The sequence below is a fragment of the Leptinotarsa decemlineata genome, unplaced genomic scaffold (assembly GCF_025532065.1).
Source record: "Leptinotarsa decemlineata unplaced genomic scaffold, Ldec_3_MD MMD2_tig00002974_RagTag_RagTag, whole genome shotgun sequence".
In the NCBI taxonomy this organism is placed as follows: Eukaryota; Metazoa; Arthropoda; class Insecta; order Coleoptera; family Chrysomelidae; genus Leptinotarsa; species Leptinotarsa decemlineata.
The window spans coordinates 5,744,440-5,765,637 of NW_027412578.1; the positions used below are offsets into that span (position 1 = coordinate 5,744,440).

Sequence of the window (21,198 nt, forward strand, 5' to 3'; positions counted from 1 at the left end):
ATTTCTAAAGTTGTCATCAGCAAAAACTATTTTTACTTTGCGTGAAAACTTTCTGTAATTTGAACATCCAAATAAATTATTCCAGTCATCCATATTTCAACCTAACTACTTAAATGAAAGTTGCTGGATATGTAATTCATTCATTTTAAATTGAAAGAAAAATCAGAGGCTCTATAGACACCCTACAGTTTGTTTTTCGAAAGAGAGGACATTAGCAAATCAAGATCTTCAGATGATGTGGTGCTGCAGGTTTTTTTCGGGTTTCCCTGCAGCCGAAAAAGCGAATGCGCCAATTTTCCCTGTATAAGAGAGGGGTATATTTTTAGGAGAAATCAATTCTTAGGAAAGAGGGGTTTTTGCTCTCTACTTCTCAATCTTAAAACAAAAAATGTAGGAATCTTCCAGATAAAGGAAGAGAACAATTATTTTCAAAATAAAGTCTTCACATTTGTTCTAAATCCATATTCATCCCATTCGCATTAGAATTGAAATATTCATTTTTTTTTGTTATACTTGCATTTCCAAAGATTCTGTGAAGTTTGGTGCAATTTATGCACCTATCCTAATCACAAAACATCAGCGACTTACGACTTGGTACTTTTTGGGGCAAATGCCTAAAGAAATAGAAAAGAAGAGTAAGAGTTACATAACCTCCTCCCTTGTTTTTGTTTTAAAAAAGGGAAAAAATGAGTTTATTTAAAAATGTAAAAAAATTAGTATTAGTTCAAGGAAAATAATCAAAATATAATTTTTTTCAGGTACTTTCAAACAAGGTATTAAAGAATAATGCCTTCCGCTTGTTACATACAACATCGGCATGTAATAAAGTTCAGGCAGGTCGATACAGAATAACACCTAGAAAGGACATGCCCCTAACTTATGAAATGGCAAATCCTCCTCATGAAATCGCTCATAGAAAATCATGGAATTCTTGGAATACATGTAAGTTCACTATATTTGAAATTACATTTTACCAAATGGCTAACAATCTTGAATAACCCGAGAATTGAAATTAAAATAAACAGTGGAAAGTATCAATTCTAAATAATTGTAGATGTTTGAACTTGAGATTATTCTTTATTTTTAGCTAATCTTGATGGAGGTCTGCGCTCCTCAGAAACTGCAGTCGAGGACCTATTTATCCGAAAATTTGTGACAGGAACTTGGCATGATCTGTTTTTAAGTGAGGTTATAATTAAGAGGCAGCATAACATTGTTAGGATAGCTGGTATTATTCACAGAAGTGTCAGTGCCAGAAAAATATACTTCTTGCTTGGTTACACCGAAGAGCTCTTGAGTTTTTGGCTCCAGTGTCCGGTAAAAATGGAACTTCAGACTGAAGCTGATAGGAAAAAAGTTATTTTCAAATATATCTGAATTGTGAATATGTCTCTGAATTATCATAGGTGTATGTGAACAAATCCCATATTATACCTCTTGTAAAGGCAATAATTCCATCTTGCCTCTATTTTAAATAGGTAGAATATAACATACAACCCCCATTTTTCTCCACCTTAAGAAGAGAATTAATGCAGGTTCATTTAATGTAATTAATGACGAAACACTACAGTGCTTCTGTATTCATCTGGATATTTTTATCTTTATCTGGTTTCTCAAGAAAATTGTAGATATTAATGGCTTACTTTCATTCATAACCATAACCATAATTTACTTTTGGTAATTAATTTTGAATGTTCATTTCATAACTGCACTCTGTTGTGAAAATATTGAAGTAAATAAAACCCAGCTAACAAAATTCAGCTAATCGACATCTCAGTGATATCACATTGTGATGTAAACGTTGACATGAATTCCTCGTCTGGAGGAAATTATTTTGTCTCTGTGATATAAAATGTTGGGTTGGATTTGTTTCGTTATACAATAGCATCTTCAGGGATCACAATTTAAGCACAGATGAATAATTTAGGCATAAAGTCTTTGGTGTAAAATATAATTTACTTACATCATTTGGAGTAAAGTAATTAACGTGATATTATAATTAATGTCGGTGTCATATCAGCAACATCATCAATTCTTTTGTAGATAACATTCATTTGGCTAAATGCGCTGTACGGAAGCAAAGACCAAGATAACCTAGAGTGAGAGCTGACACTCATTGCGTTAGCGATTTTATGCCTGCCTAAACTTACTGATAACTACATGATAAGAACCATATTTGAAAAACATGTAGCATATCTGTAAACTTCATCAATCATTTGGTCTAATTGACAGGAGTATATTTTTAGGAGAGATTAATTTTTGGGGATGAAAAGTGTTAACTATCTACTTCTCCATCTTAATGAAAAAAAAAAAAAAATGTGGGAGTCTTTCAAAAAAAAGAAAACAATTAACTTCAAAATATACTCCTTACCAAGATGTGTAGACCATGATAAGAAGTATATTTCAGACCAAAATTGGAAGAAAAAGCCATCCCGAAATAAGTAAGTATATTGATATAAATATTGAATTACATGGAAAGAAAAAACATTTCGAAACAACTACATACAACTATGAACATGAATTATACAAAAAACACTATTCAGTATGTACCCCAAACATTCGTTATGGAATTGAATCAGATATCATTCACAGGACTACCTCAGTAGGAAGCTATGGTGTTAGCGAAACGCGTCTATAATTGATAACCTTTGTGACAATTGTGTAATGATTATCATTATTATTGTTATTATTTTTCATCAACTAACGGACCAGTCCATTCATAATTTGAAGTATAATTTAAATAAATACAACAATTTAGTAATCCAGAGCATTATTCCATAGAAGGCACATTTTCATAAATGAATTCAAAGTACGACTAATTGGACACATTAGTTAAGAAAATTTCCCGCGATAAATTTTTCATTTAAGTGAATTTAATGGACCAATGTGAAGTTGGCTGACAAATCTAGCTGATGAATTTCCGAACATTGCCGAGCAACCAGTGGTGTACTAACACCAAGTTACCGGGGTGAATTAACTCGTAAGTATACTAACATAAATATATGAAATGTGTCACAACTGATTGTTAATCGAGAAAAAATTCTGCTCTTCTATGTGAAATATGAAATGAAATAATTTCTAATTGAAATTGAATTATTAGAAGTCTCACTTATGTGGAAAGAGCACTTCTTGCTGCAAAGACCAAAAGAATCGTAATTAAATGTTGGAACGAGACGAGAATGAAGGAAAACATTACAATTCTCTACGTTGAATATACCATTGGAAAAAGTAAAAATTTTTTTTTTCATTCCGAAAGAGCTCAAGCGTTTCAAGCCACGTGTGATTTTGAAGCTCTATTGATATCGTCTTTAGAGTTTAGCCAGTAAAAATCTAGATTACGAGATCAAGAACGGCCTCTTAATGAACGAGTCCCACCATCAAAGTGCTCTACAACCTACATCGACATTGATAAGTGATATATTGATATCAAACTAAAAAATGAAATAACGGTTGAACTCTTTCTGAATAGAATTCAATCTTTCAAGATTTAAAAAAAAACCTAAAATTACCTATCTCAAAACGCGTAAAACTAGCTTTGAATTGGATTCTCCTTTTGCCCAAATGTTGCCAATTGGGAATTTGCACTAAAACTTAACAACTTCATTGTTTCTCAATAAAACTTTTGTTCATTGAGTAATATAACTTGACATTAAAATTTATGTATTTGATTATGAATCCGTTACTAATTTTGATGGTGTTTCTGGCTCCGGGGGCGTGTGCCTTTCCTGAATGAAAATGTAATGCATTGAACTAAAGAGTGTCATCAAAGAGCTTCATATTCTGATTATAACTCTGAAAAAATTCTAAGAAATCTAGGTTGGTAATCATGAACCGTAATAATTTAACCTATTTTTCTTGTCAGTGTAGTTGTCAATTGTGTTGTTTACTTTTCTCTGTAGTAGTGAGGTTATCTCAAGTTTTTGAAAGTGAACAGTTTGTTTGAATTGCAGAAGTTATATTTATTTGTAGATAGTTATTGAATATAATGAGTACGAAAAACACAATGACAGAAGATGTACAAAAACATTCCGTTCATACACTTGTATTCAGATCCTTGAAGAGGTCTCATGATATGTTCTTATCCAACCAGGGCACTTTACCAACAGTAGATGAAGAAGCGTAAGATCAGCTTATTTTACAGAAAATTCCCAACTCTCAATTGATTTTCTTCAATAACTAATAGAAAACTTTTCAATTTTGCAGAGAAAAAGTAAGAAGACAAGTTAAGGCTCGTGATTGTTATGGAATGGTTTTCGACGATGTAAAGAAACTGCAGGCTATGAAGCACCTCCGTGATTCAGAAGCGGGGCCCAATCCTCCGCCTCCGGGTACCTCTGAAGTTGAGTCTACCATTTCAAATGAGACTGCTGTCGTACCTTATTCAGATACTAGTCTAATGACAAGGACGCCACAAGCAAATAATGTGAATCAGGTGGCCAATATGATGAAGAAAGCACCTACCATGCCAAAACCTAAGTGGCATGCTCCTTGGAAATTGTACAGGGTGATATCAGGACATTTAGGTTGGGTAAGGTGTGTTGCAGTAGAACCTGGCAATGAGGTAAGTCAATCAGTTTAGATTTCAATTATGTATGCTTGTACATGGAAATTCAATTGGTCTTATTTTCTTGAACTAACTTGAGCTTCCAAGTTCTGAAAAATGAATACAGGTCTATACAAGCGTAATAAAATCCAAACAGCATACAATATCTGGGTAATCAGTAACTTGTATCTTTCCTCAATTTATTTGCTGATAAACTATCCCTTCCTTAGGACTCTGTTTTCAAAATTTGCTTTTTCAATTGCAAATTTTTTTCCAATGTAGTTACTCCATAAAATGGGGTAAAACAAATTTGAATTGTAAAATTTATTTTAATCATTAATTTTCAGAAATGCCCTTATGCCAGTAGACCTATTTTGGCAATGAACATTTGTTGAATGTTTTTATAAGAATACCAGATACTGAAATTTCACTATTTCTATTATGCAGTAACGATTCACATATTCCTTATTTATCTAGATTTATTTTGTTACGAAAAACATTTTAAATAAATGTTCTTCAAAGAAGTAATAATTAATTGATCTATTTATGATACAGTGGTTCGCTACTGGTGCTGCAGACAGGATAATAAAAATATGGGATCTCGCGAGTGGACAACTTAAAGTATCTCTCACAGGGCACGTTAGTACTGTAAGAGGTTTAGCTGTTAGTGCTCGCCACCCTTACCTCTTCAGTTGTGGAGAAGATCGCCAAGTGAAGTGCTGGGATTTGGAATACAATAAGGTTATCCGTTCATATCATGGACATTTATCAGCTGTATACTCTTTGGCACTTCATCCAACAATTGATGTGGTTCTTACAGCTGGACGCGACTCTACAGCAAGGGTTTGGGATATGAGGACAAAGGCTAATGTTCACACCTTGACAGGTCATACTCACACAGTATCTACTGTTCTGGCACAGTCTTCAGAACCACAAGTAAGTATTGATATTCTTGAGAAACTGTTTTTATACATATGCTGTCTATAGCTGAGTCAAGTACATTTCAGTTTGTGTTAGGTACAAAGTACACATATTAAAAAGAAGTACTCGCAAACAAGTAGGAATAGTATTATTGTAAAAGTAGTTATGCTCCTTCAATTCTAAATTGTCTGAAAAAGTTAAAGTACTCTTTTAAAGTAGATTTTTCGCAAAATTATGATTTTATAGACTAAACTTAATGGACAACTTTGAAAAAACTATGCAACAGCAATATTCCAAAATATATTTACTGGTATAGCTTGTGATAGCTTGTTTCACTGGAACACAGACAATTACAGTCATTTTTCCAATACATCAACTCTATTCATGGAAACATCTAATTCACAATAGAACTAGAAACCAATGATACATTTTTTGAACCTCCCAATTACAAAAATTAATAATGAACACGATTTCACAATTTACCATAAACAACTATAAACATTTATTCTAATCACCAACAGCAACATAAATTAGCAGTTCACCACAGTATGATCCACAGACTCATTAACACACCAATGATCACAGAGAATTTTAATAACAATTCAATCTGATAAAACAAATTGCAGGTAATAACAACTTCAACCCGAATGTAATTCATTACATCCTTGATAAAAAAACCTTTCAAACAAGCTATTAACCAAGTATACCCTCACATGAAATAAGACACTGGCATCTTCAAGACACTTACATATAGTGGAAAAACATCAGGTAAAATAAAAAAAACGACTGAATAAACAAAATATTAACATAGCATATAAGACTGGTTACTTCTGGGGTAGACATATAAAGAGCAACAAGTCATAGTTAGACAAGAATAACAGATCATATGTTTACAAACTAACATGCCGATCATATCCAAAAGTGCATGTAGGAAGCACTTCCAGAAATTTTAAAACAAGAATCACTGAACATAAAATAGTTTTGAACTGAAGAAGACCAATTCCACTTTTTGGAGAACAGTCACGAGTTCAACACTATGTATGACATACTCCATGTAGAAACTAAGGGACAGAAGTTGATCCTGCTGGAGTTGCTATAAATAGATAAAGATAAAAATTCGGGTTCTCTGCTGAACGACCAACAGCAGGTGGACCACTCATCATTGTTAAACCATTTTTCTTAAAACCAAGAAGTTTATTCATATTCAAAAATTTACCTGATGTTCAAGAACTAATTGAGAGTGTAATTGGTTTACAAATTCTATCTGGCATTGCTTTCAATAATAATCACTTAAGTTGGGTACCTATCACTGTTGTTTATAAGAATATTCATTTCTATTGAGGAAGCTAAGGTGTTCGTGAAATGCATCTAGAAAATAAAATGTTTATGAATCCTGAATCATGTAATATACTTTTCCACTATTTATATTGGCTGTATTCTCTACAACACCATGTCACAGCTTTAGGATCAGCCCCTGGAATTGCTTGGACTATAGTTTCTCACCCCAATATCCGAAGGTTTGCTGCTTAAAATAGCGATAAAATAACTAATTTTCAACAGATTTATAGAAAACAGTTGTACTTGAAACAATATTTGAAGTTGGATTTGGTCAGCAAATAATTCGTACTTCAAGTATTTATACTAGAGCAAAAATTGATACACAAAATGTCAATCGCAAATACTTAGTTTCCAGAGTTTAAAATAGAAAAATGCGTTATGAAATTTATGTTTGTAGATTTTTTAAACAATTCTTAGAAATATGAATTATTCAGGGTTTTGTTTTTAATATTGATTTCTTTTCAGGTCATTACTGGATCCCATGATTCCACCATAAGATTGTGGGATTTGGCTGCAGGAAAGTCAATATGTACCTTGACAAATCATAAGAAGAGTGTGAGAGATCTGGTTTTCCACCCTACGTTGTGAGTATTTTTACCATATATAGTTTGGAGTAATAGGTAATAGTCTGAACCATAAGATTGATTCATTTTAAACTTCTGAATATAAATTGAGGTATAGTTGGGTCAACGAAAGAATACACATGCATCATTAATTGTGCATCCGATATGAGTTGACAAACTAACGAAAACAAACGATTGGCTACTGACGAATTGTTTTATTTATGAAGACCTCATATTAGCGGTGGAGCACCTATGAAATCATTCAAGTACTAGAGCAATGAGGTTTGCTTAGATCTATCCTATATTGATGAGGAGTCATACTCCAAAACTGGTCCAAAGGTAATCACTCAATTGAATTCATCGATGTTCTCCTGCTGGATAAACAAGAAGCATATTCAAGAGTTTTCTCTGGAAAGAAACTAGCAGGAATGCTTGTCGACTGAATCCAATGCCCGTCGTGGTATTAGCTAAGGAAGTAGTTATTTTCTGCAGGCGTTTACTATACCTACTGTGTAAAAACGTTGGGAGAGATAAATATTTCAAATTTATATTTGATGTATTCATTTTTTATCATAAAATGAAATTTTTGTGGCTATAAATTTTTGTTGCAACTGCAAAATATAGAATTTTAAAAGAGTTATAGTTTAAAGACTAGCATGTGAAATAATATTCAATTATTTCAGAAATATGTTCGCATCCGGTTCCCCCGACAACATAAAACAGTGGATGTGTCCTGATGGGAAATTCATCCAAAATCTTTCCGGTCACAATGCCATCATCAACTGTCTCGCTGTGAATCCAGAGGGCGTTCTTGTTTCTGGAGGGGATAACGGCACACTGCATTTCTGGGACTGGCGAACAGGGTATAATTTCCAAAGGCTGCAAGCTCCAGTACAACCTGGATCTATGGATAGTGAGGCGGGAGTATTTTCCATGATTTTCGACAATTCAGGTATGTAAATAACATTAAATTAGCCTAAGACTGATTAGGAATCATGTTAATGGACGTTATTAATAAGATGTTTATTACAGGGTCTCGATTAATAACAACAGAAGCTGACAAGACAATAAAAATTTACAAAGAAGATGACAACGCGACAGAGGAATCACATCCAATCGACTGGAGGCCAAATATTCTCAAGAGGAGGAAATTTTGACAGATACATTGTTATATTTACTTTAATAAAATGGTCATGTACTAATCCTGCTTCAATTAACTCAGTAGATTCTCAATTCGACAATGATTTTAAAATGTCTTACTGACAGTCACCAAATTACCATTTAGACCTGCAAATATTCTCAAGAGGGGAAAATTTTGACAGATACATTGTTATATATACTTTAATTAAATGCTCATGTACTAATCCCACTTTAATTAACTCAGTAGCTTCTCAATTCGACAATGATTTCTCAATGTCTTCAATAATCGATGCGGTACAATAATAACCAGACATAAATCTACTGATAGTCACCAAATTACCATTTAGACCTGCGAATTGATATCGACTGTATAGAACATGAAATATATGTAGAGAATTAGGAAGCACTCAATTCATTCATGTAATGTTTTGGTCGTGGTTTTCTTTGATTTTAAGTCATTTCTATATGTAACACATACCTTGTTTTTTTTTTATTTCTACCATTCTAGTTGATTTGTATATTATTAGGATATCCTATTTAAATAAAGATCTATCTATCTATCTTAATCTCTAAACGTTTCAACTGCAACTGCGACAGTCATCTTCAGTGGTATGGTAATGTTATCCAGATTAGTGCTGAAGAGGCAATAAGGAAAGTGTTTTATTCCGAAACATCAGATACATGCCATTGAGGTTGACAGTGTTGCATGTAAGTGAAATTTTAGCTCTTTCATATTACTATATTGCGTAGCAATCCTGTGAATGACATCTGATTCATCTTCATAACGGATGTTTAGAGTGAAAATTGAATGGAAAAATGTGTCATATAAAAGTAGGTGTTTTCAAAAGCATTTTTTCTTTCGTGTTATTCAATGTTTTTATGGAAGTAATTGTTTTGAGAGTGCTTTTCCTTTCAGTTTATGTCTGAAAGTTACTTCTTTGTGAAGAGTTTATTTTGAAATTAATTGCTTTCTTCTTTACTTTGAAAGATTCCCACATTCCTTTGCATAGAGGTACCGAGAAGTTGAAAACCAAAACCTTTCTTACCCAACAATATTAGGGCTTGAACATTTTCAAAAGAAACATACTTCAATACTGTTACACAATACATAAAGTAACTCAAATGAATACTTTTTATGAGATCTAACATTACATGACACAGTCAATAATAAAAATAATTAACAACTTAATCTATTATATGAACAAAAAATAACTTGAATTGAAGGGGTTATATTTTTAGGAGTGACTAGTTTTTGTGTAGAGTTACTTATTTTCAAATTGATTACTTCCTTCCTTTCTTTGGAAGATTGCCTCATCCCTTTTTTTTGCATCAAGATGGAGTAATAGAAAGCCAAAAATTTTCCCAAAAAATAACTCAAATAACAAATTTTTATGGGATCCCATTTTGCATGAGACAGTTAATAATAACAAATAACGACTTACATACCTTGCTTCTCTTTCTTTGATTGTTTTTCGTACAAAAAATTTACAAGATGAACAGGTGGGATGTACAAGGTTAAGAAACAATGATAATGTAGAATTAACTCAAAAAAAGTTTTGATAAGGCAGTATGAAATGATCAACTCTAAAGTAGCAACGATGCCTTCTCTTGAACATCAATTTATATGAATTAATACATAAAATACACATAATGTGTGATTTTTTTGCTGGTATCTTTTTGGCAACACTATTTTTGACAGATTACGCGTGAATCGTGGCTTGTGTCATTGTTAAACTTGTTCAGTTTGGTCTATAATTTAACCATGAATCGACTTACGAATGAACAACAATGCTTGCAAATTATTGAATATAATTATCAAAATTTATGATCGGTGAAGAAACTGCATCGTGCACTTCTTCCAGTATATGGGCAGTTTCGTCGGCCTACTGAGAGAACTATTCGGAAAAAATTTCGAACCCAGTTTACATTATTGTACATTAAACCACCAACACGCATACGTATAGTGAGGACCGAAGAAAATATTGCGGCTGTATCCCCCAGTGTTCGTGATGACCGTGAAATGTCGATTCGCCGCCGTTCGCAGCAATTGAGCCTCTGTTACTTCACTACGTGGAAAATTTTGCGAAAGGATTTGGTTGTAAAACCTTTTAAAATACAGCTGGTGCAAGAATTGAAGCCACACGATCCCACAACGTCTAACATTTGGTGAATGGGCGCTGGCAAAGTTGGAGGAAGATTCACATTTTTATGGAAAAATTGTGTTCAGCGACGAGGCTCATTTCTGGTTGAATGGATACGTTAACAAGTAAAATTGCCCCATCTGAAGTGAAGACTAGCCACAAGCATTGCAAGAGCTATCGTGTTTTTTTGTGTTGTTTTGAAAATCAAATCCTATACCTCTTAAAAAATCAACCGTTACATAAATTTTTTACTGCAATTGATAATGTATGAGGGACACAGTACTTTGTTTCAAAATAGTTCTCCTGATTATCCACTTTTTGTGAGATTGTCATAGTTGATTGCTGAGTTTCTTTCAGAATGAAAGGGGGGATATTTATAGGAGATTAGTTTCCGGGGAAAAAGCCTTTTGGCTTTCTACTTTTCCATATTTACACAAAAATGCGGGAAACTTCCGAAGAGAGGAAGAAAATAAGTTGAAAAAAAAAACTCATAGATGTGTAGACGTATAGTTCATTTCATGTTCAAATTGGAAAAATGTTCCTTCCAACAACTACTTTCATATGGACATTGAATTACAAGAAACAGAACAATTTTTATATGAACACTGATTTACACGAAAAACACTTTTTCCATTCGGTCTATTCTCCAAACATTCGTTGTGGAATTGAAACAGATATCAGTCATAGAAACGCTACATAACCTCATATATGAAATAATGATATATGATATAAATGTCATTTACATAGAAATCTAGCATCCTTAAGGTCTATTTTTCAAAGTTTCAGGTTGGAAACACCAAGCATTTCTTGCGACTTTGTCACCGAATGACACAAATTTGCTTAAGTAATAACGACAGTATGTAAAACATTTATATGTTGTTTATCATCTTTTTGTGAAGAGTTTATTTCGAGCTTAATTATTTTCTTTCTTACTTCAAGAAGTAAGTGAAATTTTATATTAATGTTTCTCCACGTTGTGTAATTTCCCTGTGAATGATATGTTTCAGTTTCATAGTGTTTTGCCTGCTCGAAAACATTTTGTAACAAATTATGTCGCTAACTGTAACATTTTAAAGGAATTTGTAACTTTTCAATGAGTCGCGCAAAAAGTGTAGTATTTCCCGCCGGGACATTGGTAACACTGGCTGATTTATCATTAAAAGTAATAGTTGACATGTCAAAAGTGAAAGATGTGTGAAAAACACTGATTTCATAAGGAGTTTTTTGAGAACAGACTTAATGGAAAAATGTTTTTTGTGTAATTCAATGTTTATATTTAAGAAATTATTTCAGGATAACTTTTTATGGGAGGGTAAACCGCTTCGTTACCTATTAGTTAATGACGCCAGTTTGTCTGGCTTCCCTTTTTCTCATGCATACGTTAGAGGAAGGCAGGCTTCTCCTCTCTCGTCGGACAGACGATCAGTGTATAATTTTCGTTAGACAAGTACTGTTGACAGTATTATAAAAATCTAACCAACAAGCACGTAATATTATTTTATTATATAAAACGTCGCTTAAAAATGATGATACTAATTTTGTTCATGTACATTATTAGTGTCATTATTCAATCCGCCAAAAGTAACAATTGGCTTATGGTCAAAGTCAAAGACAAAATATGCTTTATTCTCTGAAGATTAACATCTTATTGACAAAGCTTGGTTAAAATAATTTGAGAAATAAATTCACACATAGTAGCTATCGCTACTTGTCAAGTTATAATTATTCGAATAATGTGTTCGAAAACTATACACTATAAAATAATATACATTGACAGGTAGTTGTTGAATAAAATTTCAGGTAGTTATTGAACATATGTATAGAGAACAAAAAAATAGCAAAAACAATTAGTATTTACATAGAACAATACATCACTTGCACGAATATAGCCAATAAGAGTTTATTTGGAAAATTTTCAATATTGATTATATAAAACGAGTCAGCCACAAGTCGAATGAAAAAGTATCTTGATAGTACTCTGATAAATTATAATAGGCTCTCTCAAAAAAAAAATTCTTCAAAACTTCCCTAAAGTTTACGTTATTTCAGATTTGATGGAAGGTGATTGAACATTTTTAACCCATTATAAATGAAATAGTCTTTAATGAGGGAATATTTTGGAATGGGCAAATTGAAGTCGTTTTTTTTGTTGAGTAGTGTTTGTGTTAATTGAAAATCGATTTTGATGTTTTGCTATGAGACATATAGTTTCAATAATAGAAATAGATATTACAGTGAGGATTTTCTTTTCCTTAAACAGTGGTCTGCAAGAATCTCCTCGTGGTTTTGCTTTACACAGAAAACGTACAGCTCTTTTCTGTATAACTAAAATTGATTGCAGTGTTGTCATAGTAGGTACATGCACCCCAGAAAGGAATTCCATATGGTAGATGAGATTCTATGAGAGAGTGATATGTTATTTTGGCAGCAGCAAATCCCAACTCATAAGATGTCAGCCTCACAGCATAAGACCCTGAGGATAACTTTGATTTGAGACTCTTGATATGGTGTTCAAATTTCAAATCACTGTCAATAGATAGTCCCAGAAATTTGGTTGATGGTTTATTCTCAACAAAGATGTCAATTTGTAAATTGCTGATGGAACATTTGAAGCAAATTACGTTCGTTTTAGAGATATTGAAACTGAGAAGATTTGCGTCACACCATCTTTTTATATTGCTAATATCATGATTTATTACTGTTTGAAGTTCAGCGGGATTTTGATCATGCCATAAAATTGTAGTGTCGTCAGCGAATAGTGTGAACTGTCCTTTAATATCAATAGATGTCAAATCATTTATAAACAAAAGAAATAATAGTGGACCTAGAACAGAGCCTTTTGGAACTCCACAGTTTATTTTTCCTTCCTCGGAATAATTAGTCGTTTTAACAATTTGACTACGCTCAGATAAATAAGATTCAAACCAATTGAGACTTACACCTCTTATACCATACTGTTGTAATTTCCGAAGCAGCGAACCATGACTAACACAGTCAAACGCTTTCGATATGTCATAGAATACAGCAGCTGCAATCTCTCCATCACTTAATTTGTTATATAGACTGTACAATGATGAAAAAAATGGCATCATGAGTGCTTTTTCTACTCCGGAATCCAAACTGACATTTGTTCTGGTTTCTCTCGAGAAAAAACTAGTCTTCTATTGACTAGTTTTTCTATAATCTTTGCAAGTGTTGTTATTAAAGAGATAGGTCGGAAGTTAGAAGAGATGCCAATATCTCCACCTTTATGGAGAGGAATAACAACAGACGTTTTGTGAAAATTTGGAAAAACTCCTTCTTTATATGAGATATTCATTATGTCAACTAGTACTGATAAAGCATTGTCTGGTAGATTTTTGAAAATATTCAAGGAAATGTCGTCAATCCCTGAAGTGTGTTTATTTTTTATCTCCCTGAAGACTCCTTTCAATTCTGAGAGGTTTGTGTCATATAGAATAAAATTATCTGTCATATCAATATCAATTAAATTATCAAGTGAATCATACGGAATGTGAATATTTTCAGTTAATTTTTCTCCTATCATGCAAAAATAGTTATTGAAGTCGGTGGATGATAATGGAGTGTCCAATTTTTGCTTTCTACCCTTTTCCCTGAGACCATTAATTATCTTTCATGTTTCTATTGATTTATTGCTAGCTTTGTTTATTCTGTTAGGATAATAAAGAGTTTTAGCTAGTTTTATAATATATATATATATATATATATATATATATATATATATATATATATATATATATATATATCTATATCTATATATATATATATATATATATATATATATATATATATATATATATATCTATATCTATATATATATATATATATATATATATATATATATATATATATATATATATATATATATATATATATTAATATATATATAAATGAATAGATGAGTACTCTTTGATAATTCCATTCCCATATTGATTTCAATTTAAGAGCCACCGGTAGACAGCTGATTCAGCCTATTGGGCATCGTCAGTACCGGGCAGGTACTGGAATTATTTTCCAGCAGCTTGACTGCATTAACCTTTCTAGATTTCATATCATTTCTAGAAACATGTGGATTCGTTTTCCGATGGCATTTCAGGTTAGCTTCTCAAATTTCTGCTACCGCAGTAGTCGGTTGATTGGTCAAACCACCAACACTGACATAAAAACTTGGTAAGTTGACTTGGGTGTCACACCAATAGGTGGTTCCACTTATGTTTCGCTTGCGTTTACGCAGCTATTTTTATCAAGTACTTTCTTGCTTTTTTCTCATTTTGTCTTCAATCGAGGACCGCCTGCCCGGTACTGATGATGCCTAATAGACAGCTGTCTACCGGTGGCTCTTAAATTGAAATCAATATGGGAATTATCAAAGAGTACTTACTTATCTATTCATTTTTTGATTTTCATGGAATTATTTTCCAGCAGCTTGACTGCTTTAACCTTTAGCATATATATATATATATATATATATATATATATATATATATATATATATATATATATATATATATTTATAATTTAAAAAATATGCCTTCCATATTTGAATTTCGAACAATTTTCATTGTTGTAGTCCAATTCAACATTAAAGTGGATGACTTCGTGGTCTGACAAACCTGAGGGTAATACCTCGCAAAACACAGATTTAGTATTCAGGTTAGTACATATATACATAATCAATAGTTGATTTTGAATATTGCATAATGCGAGTGGATGAGTTAACATGCATCTTAAAACTGTAACTCTCTGGTAGCTGTCATATATGTACCTAAACACACAAAATAATAAAATATTTTATTTATAATGATAAATAACCTTTCCTTACATTATCATATTAATATACATTGAATTTGAGTAAAACCTAAGTTTTTATCTGAGTTCAACAATTTCAATATTAAATAGTTCAACATAGATTAGTTAAGTTATCACTTCTGTCGGACGTTCCGAGACGCACCCGTTTTTTTCTTCCAGTTTGTATCTGAAAGAAACTTCTGTACCTATATGATCACGCATTTTATTTATTGGAATATAATTTTTTCTTTCTTTTTTAATAAGTTTTACGCCTTTTTGTATAAAGATAGAGAAGTAGGAAGTAAAAAAACAGTTTTCTTCTAGAATACTTTCACATTTGAGCAATTACCATTGTAATTACAATCATGCCAAAACCTTTGCTGAAAATTGCTTGAAATGCTAGTGAATCAGACAAATCATCTTCAAACATACTGTAGTGAACATATACTTGAACCCTACATTATGAATATTTTGGAAAATAAATCAATGTATTTTTGCTCACTTCACTTTTTATTAAATAAACCAACACCTTTTTTTCTAGATGCAATGATTTCTACAATGAGTATTACAGTCGAAAAAATATATCCGACTAGAAGAATATTGAAGATAGGAAGTAAATTAACGAATTTAATAGTTCCTTCATCCAAGTCGATATGCGACTTATGTTTGTCCCTCAAAATGTCATACTCCCATTTCGCAATGAAACCTGCACTACTTATTCGATTCATAATACTTTGAAACACGTCATAAAGCGGAAAACCCTTTCTCATTATCATTATAATAGGAAAAGTGACTACATGATCATTTAAACAATATATTAAACTTTTCCTGCTGGCCAAACTTTCGACATTATTGAAAAGATATTGCTTATGCAGATTGGGAATGCAAAGAGCAGCTTTTTTAGATGTTAGCAAGTTTTCGGTGCAAGTTTCCAGGTTGGTACATTCCTTCCATTTATGCAAAATCAAACTGATAGGCACGCCGCCAACGAGATTATCTTCTTCCTTACCATAAGACTGGAAATAACCTTCACTATTGATAAAGTATGTGTCAAGGTTATATTTATATATAAGCTCTACACTGTTGTATTTCTCTTTGAAATTGTGGCTGGATAGGATACTTGTCAGGTAGCTAGAATAAAGTATGTTCAGGTGGAGACTGAAAATAATCAGCAAGCCCATGAGGAATCTCACTAAACCGGACTTTGGTAGGGTATTCGCACAGAATCCAAGTAGAACCAAAAAATTATTCAAGGATGTGTCGCTCAACCTACTGTACACCGACCTCTCCTGATTCAAGTCAGTGGTACTTAGATACCAGATCCCCAAGGTGAAAATAATGTATAATAAAATTACTCCAATCCATACCGGTCCGTTCAAAATATCTATCAATGGTTTCAGCCCCAGCGTGACCAGCTCGTGTGGTACACACCAAACGAGAGTCTCTTGAATATACGAACGACTACAATCGAAGTAGACTGATCTCGCGTATGACTTCGTGTAGCCTCCTAACAAAATGTCTACATCGACGTCGTTTCGATCAAGGAGGCTTAGATCTCCCGTGAACGATTTATTGACGAAAGCTTCGCCCCAAAACGATACGTTGCTAGACTCATACAAGACGATCAAATTTAATGTGCTTGCTACCATGTTGAGTAGGTTGACATCGATTCCTTGGTTCAAGAGAGAGTTCGGTTTCTGGAATCCCTTCGAAACGTCTGTTGTAACAAAAGGAGGCCATTTGATATATCGAGCCTTGATTGTGCAGTTGTACAACTCTCCTTTTATTTTACTTTCGAACCAGGAGTTATTGGTTTCCATGACTCCGAAAGAGCAGCTGTCAGTAACTCGAGTATCCTGAAAGTTATCTCCACAGCTACTGTTGCTGTAGGGTTCCCAGGTATAAACATTCAATTTCGTTGTATTTTCTGGCTCAGGAAGCAAGATAGCAACATTGACAACGTTGTATTTCCACAGAGACGCTGTTATTTCTGCGGCAATCTCATCGGGGTTCGGGAATATCGTGGAAGACACCACTAGGAATCTTGCATGCGGATTCCAAGATAGATGTTTCTCGAGCTTTTCGATGACCGTAGAAAATTCTCCGTGTCCCCGAATTTGTATGATGTAGTTCTTGATTTTGTCGTGTAGTCTTTTGACGTTGATCGTGTATGTCCTGAGGTTTTTTACTAAAACTGTTACTCGCTCCGTTTCTTCGATCACTCTGAGGACTATTTGGTTGAGGAGGTAAAATGATTTTGGATCTTTGACTTCTGTGAGAGGTAAATAGTAGCTTATGGTTCCGAAACTCGAGGTGAAGTAACTTCTCACACCTTCGGTGATACACATACCTAGAGAAACCCTGGTTTGAAAAGTATCTAGATTCAGAGGTTCCAGTTTTGCTTCACAAAATGCCGCGAAGGAAAAGAGGAAGGCGAATTTGAACGGCAGCATATTAACTTTATAGCTTTTTGAATAGAATGTGTATTGAAGGGCGACTACTTATTACATCAGATAGTATCTTAGCGGTAGGTAATGTTACACGCAAAGCATAGACTGTTCGAAATATAATTCTCAGAGGGAACAGAAATACAATAATGAAAAGTTGTGGATACTTTCATTTCGTAGATGATAAACAAAAATTGATACTGATGTTATGAAAAATGGTAGTATTTTTTTGAATACAATTTTTAACATTTTCACTAACGTTGTTGATGAGTAGTTGAAAACATTAGGATGATTTCATTTTCTTTCGTATATGAAGAAATAGTTGATTGTTGATTATTTAAAAGCATGAGTCACTGTCTACTATTTATATCACCACAATGAATTTATATTATTCTTTGAGAAACTTTTATATTCATCCATATTCTTCACATTACTTTGTATCTGAAATCCGAAATTTGTTTGTATGATAATATGTTCATCAGTAAGTATATTATTTATTATCGTGTATTATTGTAATTGTTTTTTGTATATAGGTGAATATTTGTATCTGTGTGCATATGTAATTGTGTAGATATATGCATCTGTCCGGCTAAGATTTCTGCCTTAGTGCGGCAAGCCGGTATGATTTTAAGATTCGAGAGTAGAAAGGGCATCATTCCATCAAGGACTCCAATAATCAGAACAACCATCTTGACCGAGTGATCTGGATAGTCTGAGGAGTTCGAAAAGAAAATCTCGATACATTATCCGTTTTCCTCCTCTTTTCTGACAATATTCGTCTCGCCAGAAGCTGAAAACTCCACGACAAATATCGTTTTGCTCTGGTGGTCGAGAATGACTATATCAAGCTTATTAGCTTGCGTGAGCCTGAGGGTGGGGAACGAATAGTTTCAATAAATTCGGCACTTTTCGTTACCCACAACGGATTCAATATCCCCCGGAGCGTAGAGCAACACCGGTGTCTCGTCAATACCGTAAGAGTGCCATATATGGTAATATAGCACTCTTAGGTCCGCGTTATGTCGATGGATATAAGCCGAGACCGCATAGGTATGCTGGACATGCTGATAGCAAGTGCTTTAAGGAATCGTGCATCTCGCGGTAGGCCCTGCACCTTGGGTCAGAAACCTCTATACCCATCACGCGACTGCGGTAGACTAAGGTATTGAAGACACCATCCTGACAAGCCATGATGAACCCCTCAGTTTCCGACTTCAGCCCACTCGACCTGAGAAAAGCGAACGTCAGGCGCTTTGATAAGCCAAGGTCTCCGATGTTATTGAAGAAGACCCCATGCATTGGATTATCCTTGTGTTTCCGCAGAAGTGAGGTGATCTCTGCTTTTTGCTGAAAGAGTTCCAACTCGGTGACAGAGTTGTGGTCACCTCGTTCAGTGTCGAAAACTATACCGAGTTCATCAGATGCTCGGGCAACTGCCCTAAAGAGAAATGCTCCAATTCCTGCTCTCTCATGGTCACGGACCATGCAGCGAAGGGGATCCGAACTCCTGACTCCTGAGTTTAAAGGCTGTATCCAGTACCATTCTGTCATGTAGATACTCCAAACTCAAAAGTCCACGGCCTCCCTGTTGTCGAGGGAAGTATAATTGTGAAACGGACGATTTGGGATGCAAACTCCTATAGAGATGCATCATTTTTCGGGTCTTTACGTCGAGTTGATACAGCTTCTCCCGAGTCCACTTCACTACTCCAAACGAGTAGAGTAAGATTGGAATGGAAAGCATATTTGTTGCAGCAACTTTGTTCTTCCTGACAGTTCCGATGACCAGATCTGTCAAGTTTGTGCTGATACTTGCCGCGGAGGGAATTCTTCACTGCTGTTACATCTTGTGAGTGGGGCGTTGTTCCACTCCGAGGTAAGTATACGTCTCTCAAGCATCTAAATGGTGTAGGATGCTTCCATCTACGAGCTGCACATCCTCTCCGTAGTCCCCGCATCGTCTTCTTTTGAGATGGACCATTTCACATTTGTCTTTCCCGAATTTCATACCGATAGCATGTGTGTACTCTTCCACCACCCACAAGGACTGATGGAGATCCTTCTCTCCAGAGGCATAAAGTTTAAGATCATCCATATAAAACAAATGGGTGACTTGTGCCTCCGGTTTCCGGTGGTGCCACAGTTATACCATCGAGTATTTCTGAGCGCAACACCACTTCTGAAAGTAACCCACCCTGTTTGGACTCTAGATATTATGGTGAAGCGAGTTCGCTAGAGTGGTATCAGTTATTCAATGCATCTCACTATTTTGTCGGGTACCGCAAGACATCTGAGCAAATGCAAGATGAGCTCATGCGATATGTATCAAATGCCTTACGGTAATCAATCCAGGCCATAGAGAGGTTATGCTTATATTGTATCGAGTCCTGCGTCCTTCTCCCTTCGACCCTCTCTGCTCATATATCCGTTCGAACACTCGGTCAACTGCGGTGAGTATTCGTGTGTATAAGATGCTTGTAAACAACTTATAACACGAATTGTTATTATTTTTATTATTATTATTATTATACCGTAGTATGCGCTTGTCAGTCCCTATCCCCCGATACATTCGGGAGGGCGCGCCAGCATTATCAACCAACGATCACTCCTCACACCGTGGGGTAAGTGGTCATTGGGTCCATTATTATTATTATTATTCCTTCCTACTTCTATTCGTTTTGATAATTCTCATCATCATTTTCATTTCATCAACATCACCAACATTGATGCCACTGAAAAATGATATATTGAATAATATAATTACTTTAAAAAAAATATTTTCCGATAAACGTAAAATTACACGTATAGTAATGAAAAACTCAATTCTACTATTAACTTCAGCATTTACTTTCAAATAGAAATAGGTAATTTTATTTTCTCACTACGAAATTTATTCCTGAGATATACCAACATATCACCACTTCTTAAATTTTTATCACGTCCACCAATTTTTGAAATTTCAATATCAATATTTGCTGTCAGCCAAGTTTCACAAACAACGGAATAATGAAAATTATTGTCAAGTATGCCAAAGGCAATGACGCTTAATTCGTTTAATTTTCGGACGGTGGTTTGTGAAACGTACGGATGGGCGTTGTCGTGGAGCAGGATAGGATGTTTTTGACCCAATTCTTGGTACATTTAGTCGATTTCCTCACAATAGGACTCTGCTGTTATGATTTGGCTCGGTACACAATAGCCGCTGACCACCATATAGTAGCCATAGTCTTTCCTTAGTGGGTTTTTACCTTTGGGAAGTGCCTGGGTGGTTTATCGATTTCCAACCACTGCCCTGA

The 21,198-nt window shown here is 34.2% G+C and overlaps 3 protein-coding genes across 3 annotated transcripts; 2 read left to right on the forward strand and 1 right to left on the reverse strand.

The window, feature by feature from the left end:
- Positions 1-581: 581 nt before the first annotated feature.
- On the forward strand, positions 582-1,635 carry mRpS24 (mitochondrial ribosomal protein S24). The gene is made up of 3 exons (XM_074177342.1): positions 582-704; positions 759-942; positions 1,088-1,635. The coding sequence occupies exons 1-3, from the start codon at positions 687-689 to the stop codon at positions 1,375-1,377; spliced, it is 492 nt and encodes a 163-aa protein (XP_074033443.1). The 5' UTR covers positions 582-686; the 3' UTR covers positions 1,378-1,635.
- A 2,221-nt stretch (positions 1,636-3,856) lies between these two features.
- Positions 3,857-8,567, forward strand: Tango4 (Transport and Golgi organization 4). The gene is made up of 6 exons (XM_023167651.2): positions 3,857-4,119; positions 4,204-4,561; positions 5,099-5,479; positions 7,268-7,386; positions 8,049-8,317; positions 8,398-8,567. The coding sequence occupies exons 1-6, from the start codon at positions 3,986-3,988 to the stop codon at positions 8,520-8,522; spliced, it is 1,386 nt and encodes a 461-aa protein (XP_023023419.1). The 5' UTR covers positions 3,857-3,985; the 3' UTR covers positions 8,523-8,567.
- Positions 8,568-15,741: 7,174 nt separating this feature from the next.
- On the reverse strand, positions 15,742-17,908 carry LOC111511625 (Ionotropic receptor 60a). Its single transcript, XM_023167654.2, has one exon. The coding sequence runs from the start codon at positions 17,906-17,908 to the stop codon at positions 15,959-15,961; it is 1,950 nt and encodes a 649-aa protein (XP_023023422.2). The 3' UTR covers positions 15,742-15,958.
- Between the last annotated feature and the right edge of the window lie 3,290 nt (positions 17,909-21,198).

Coding starts and splice junctions, on each gene's coding strand:
- mRpS24 (XM_074177342.1), top strand. Junction 943..1,087: donor ATGGAATTCTTGGAATACAT/GTAAGTTCACTA, acceptor CTTTATTTTTAG/CTAATCTTGATGGAGGTCTG.
- Tango4 (XM_023167651.2), top strand. CDS start 3,986: ATGAGTACGAAAAACACAATGACAGAAGATGTACAAAAACATTCCGTT. Junction 5,480..7,267: donor CACAGTCTTCAGAACCACAA/GTAAGTATTGAT, acceptor ATTTCTTTTCAG/GTCATTACTGGATCCCATGA. Junction 7,387..8,048: donor CTGGTTTTCCACCCTACGTT/GTGAGTATTTTT, acceptor CAATTATTTCAG/AAATATGTTCGCATCCGGTT.
- LOC111511625 (XM_023167654.2), bottom strand. CDS start 17,908: ATGCTGCCGTTCAAATTCGCCTTCCTCTTTTCCTTCGCGGCATTTTGT.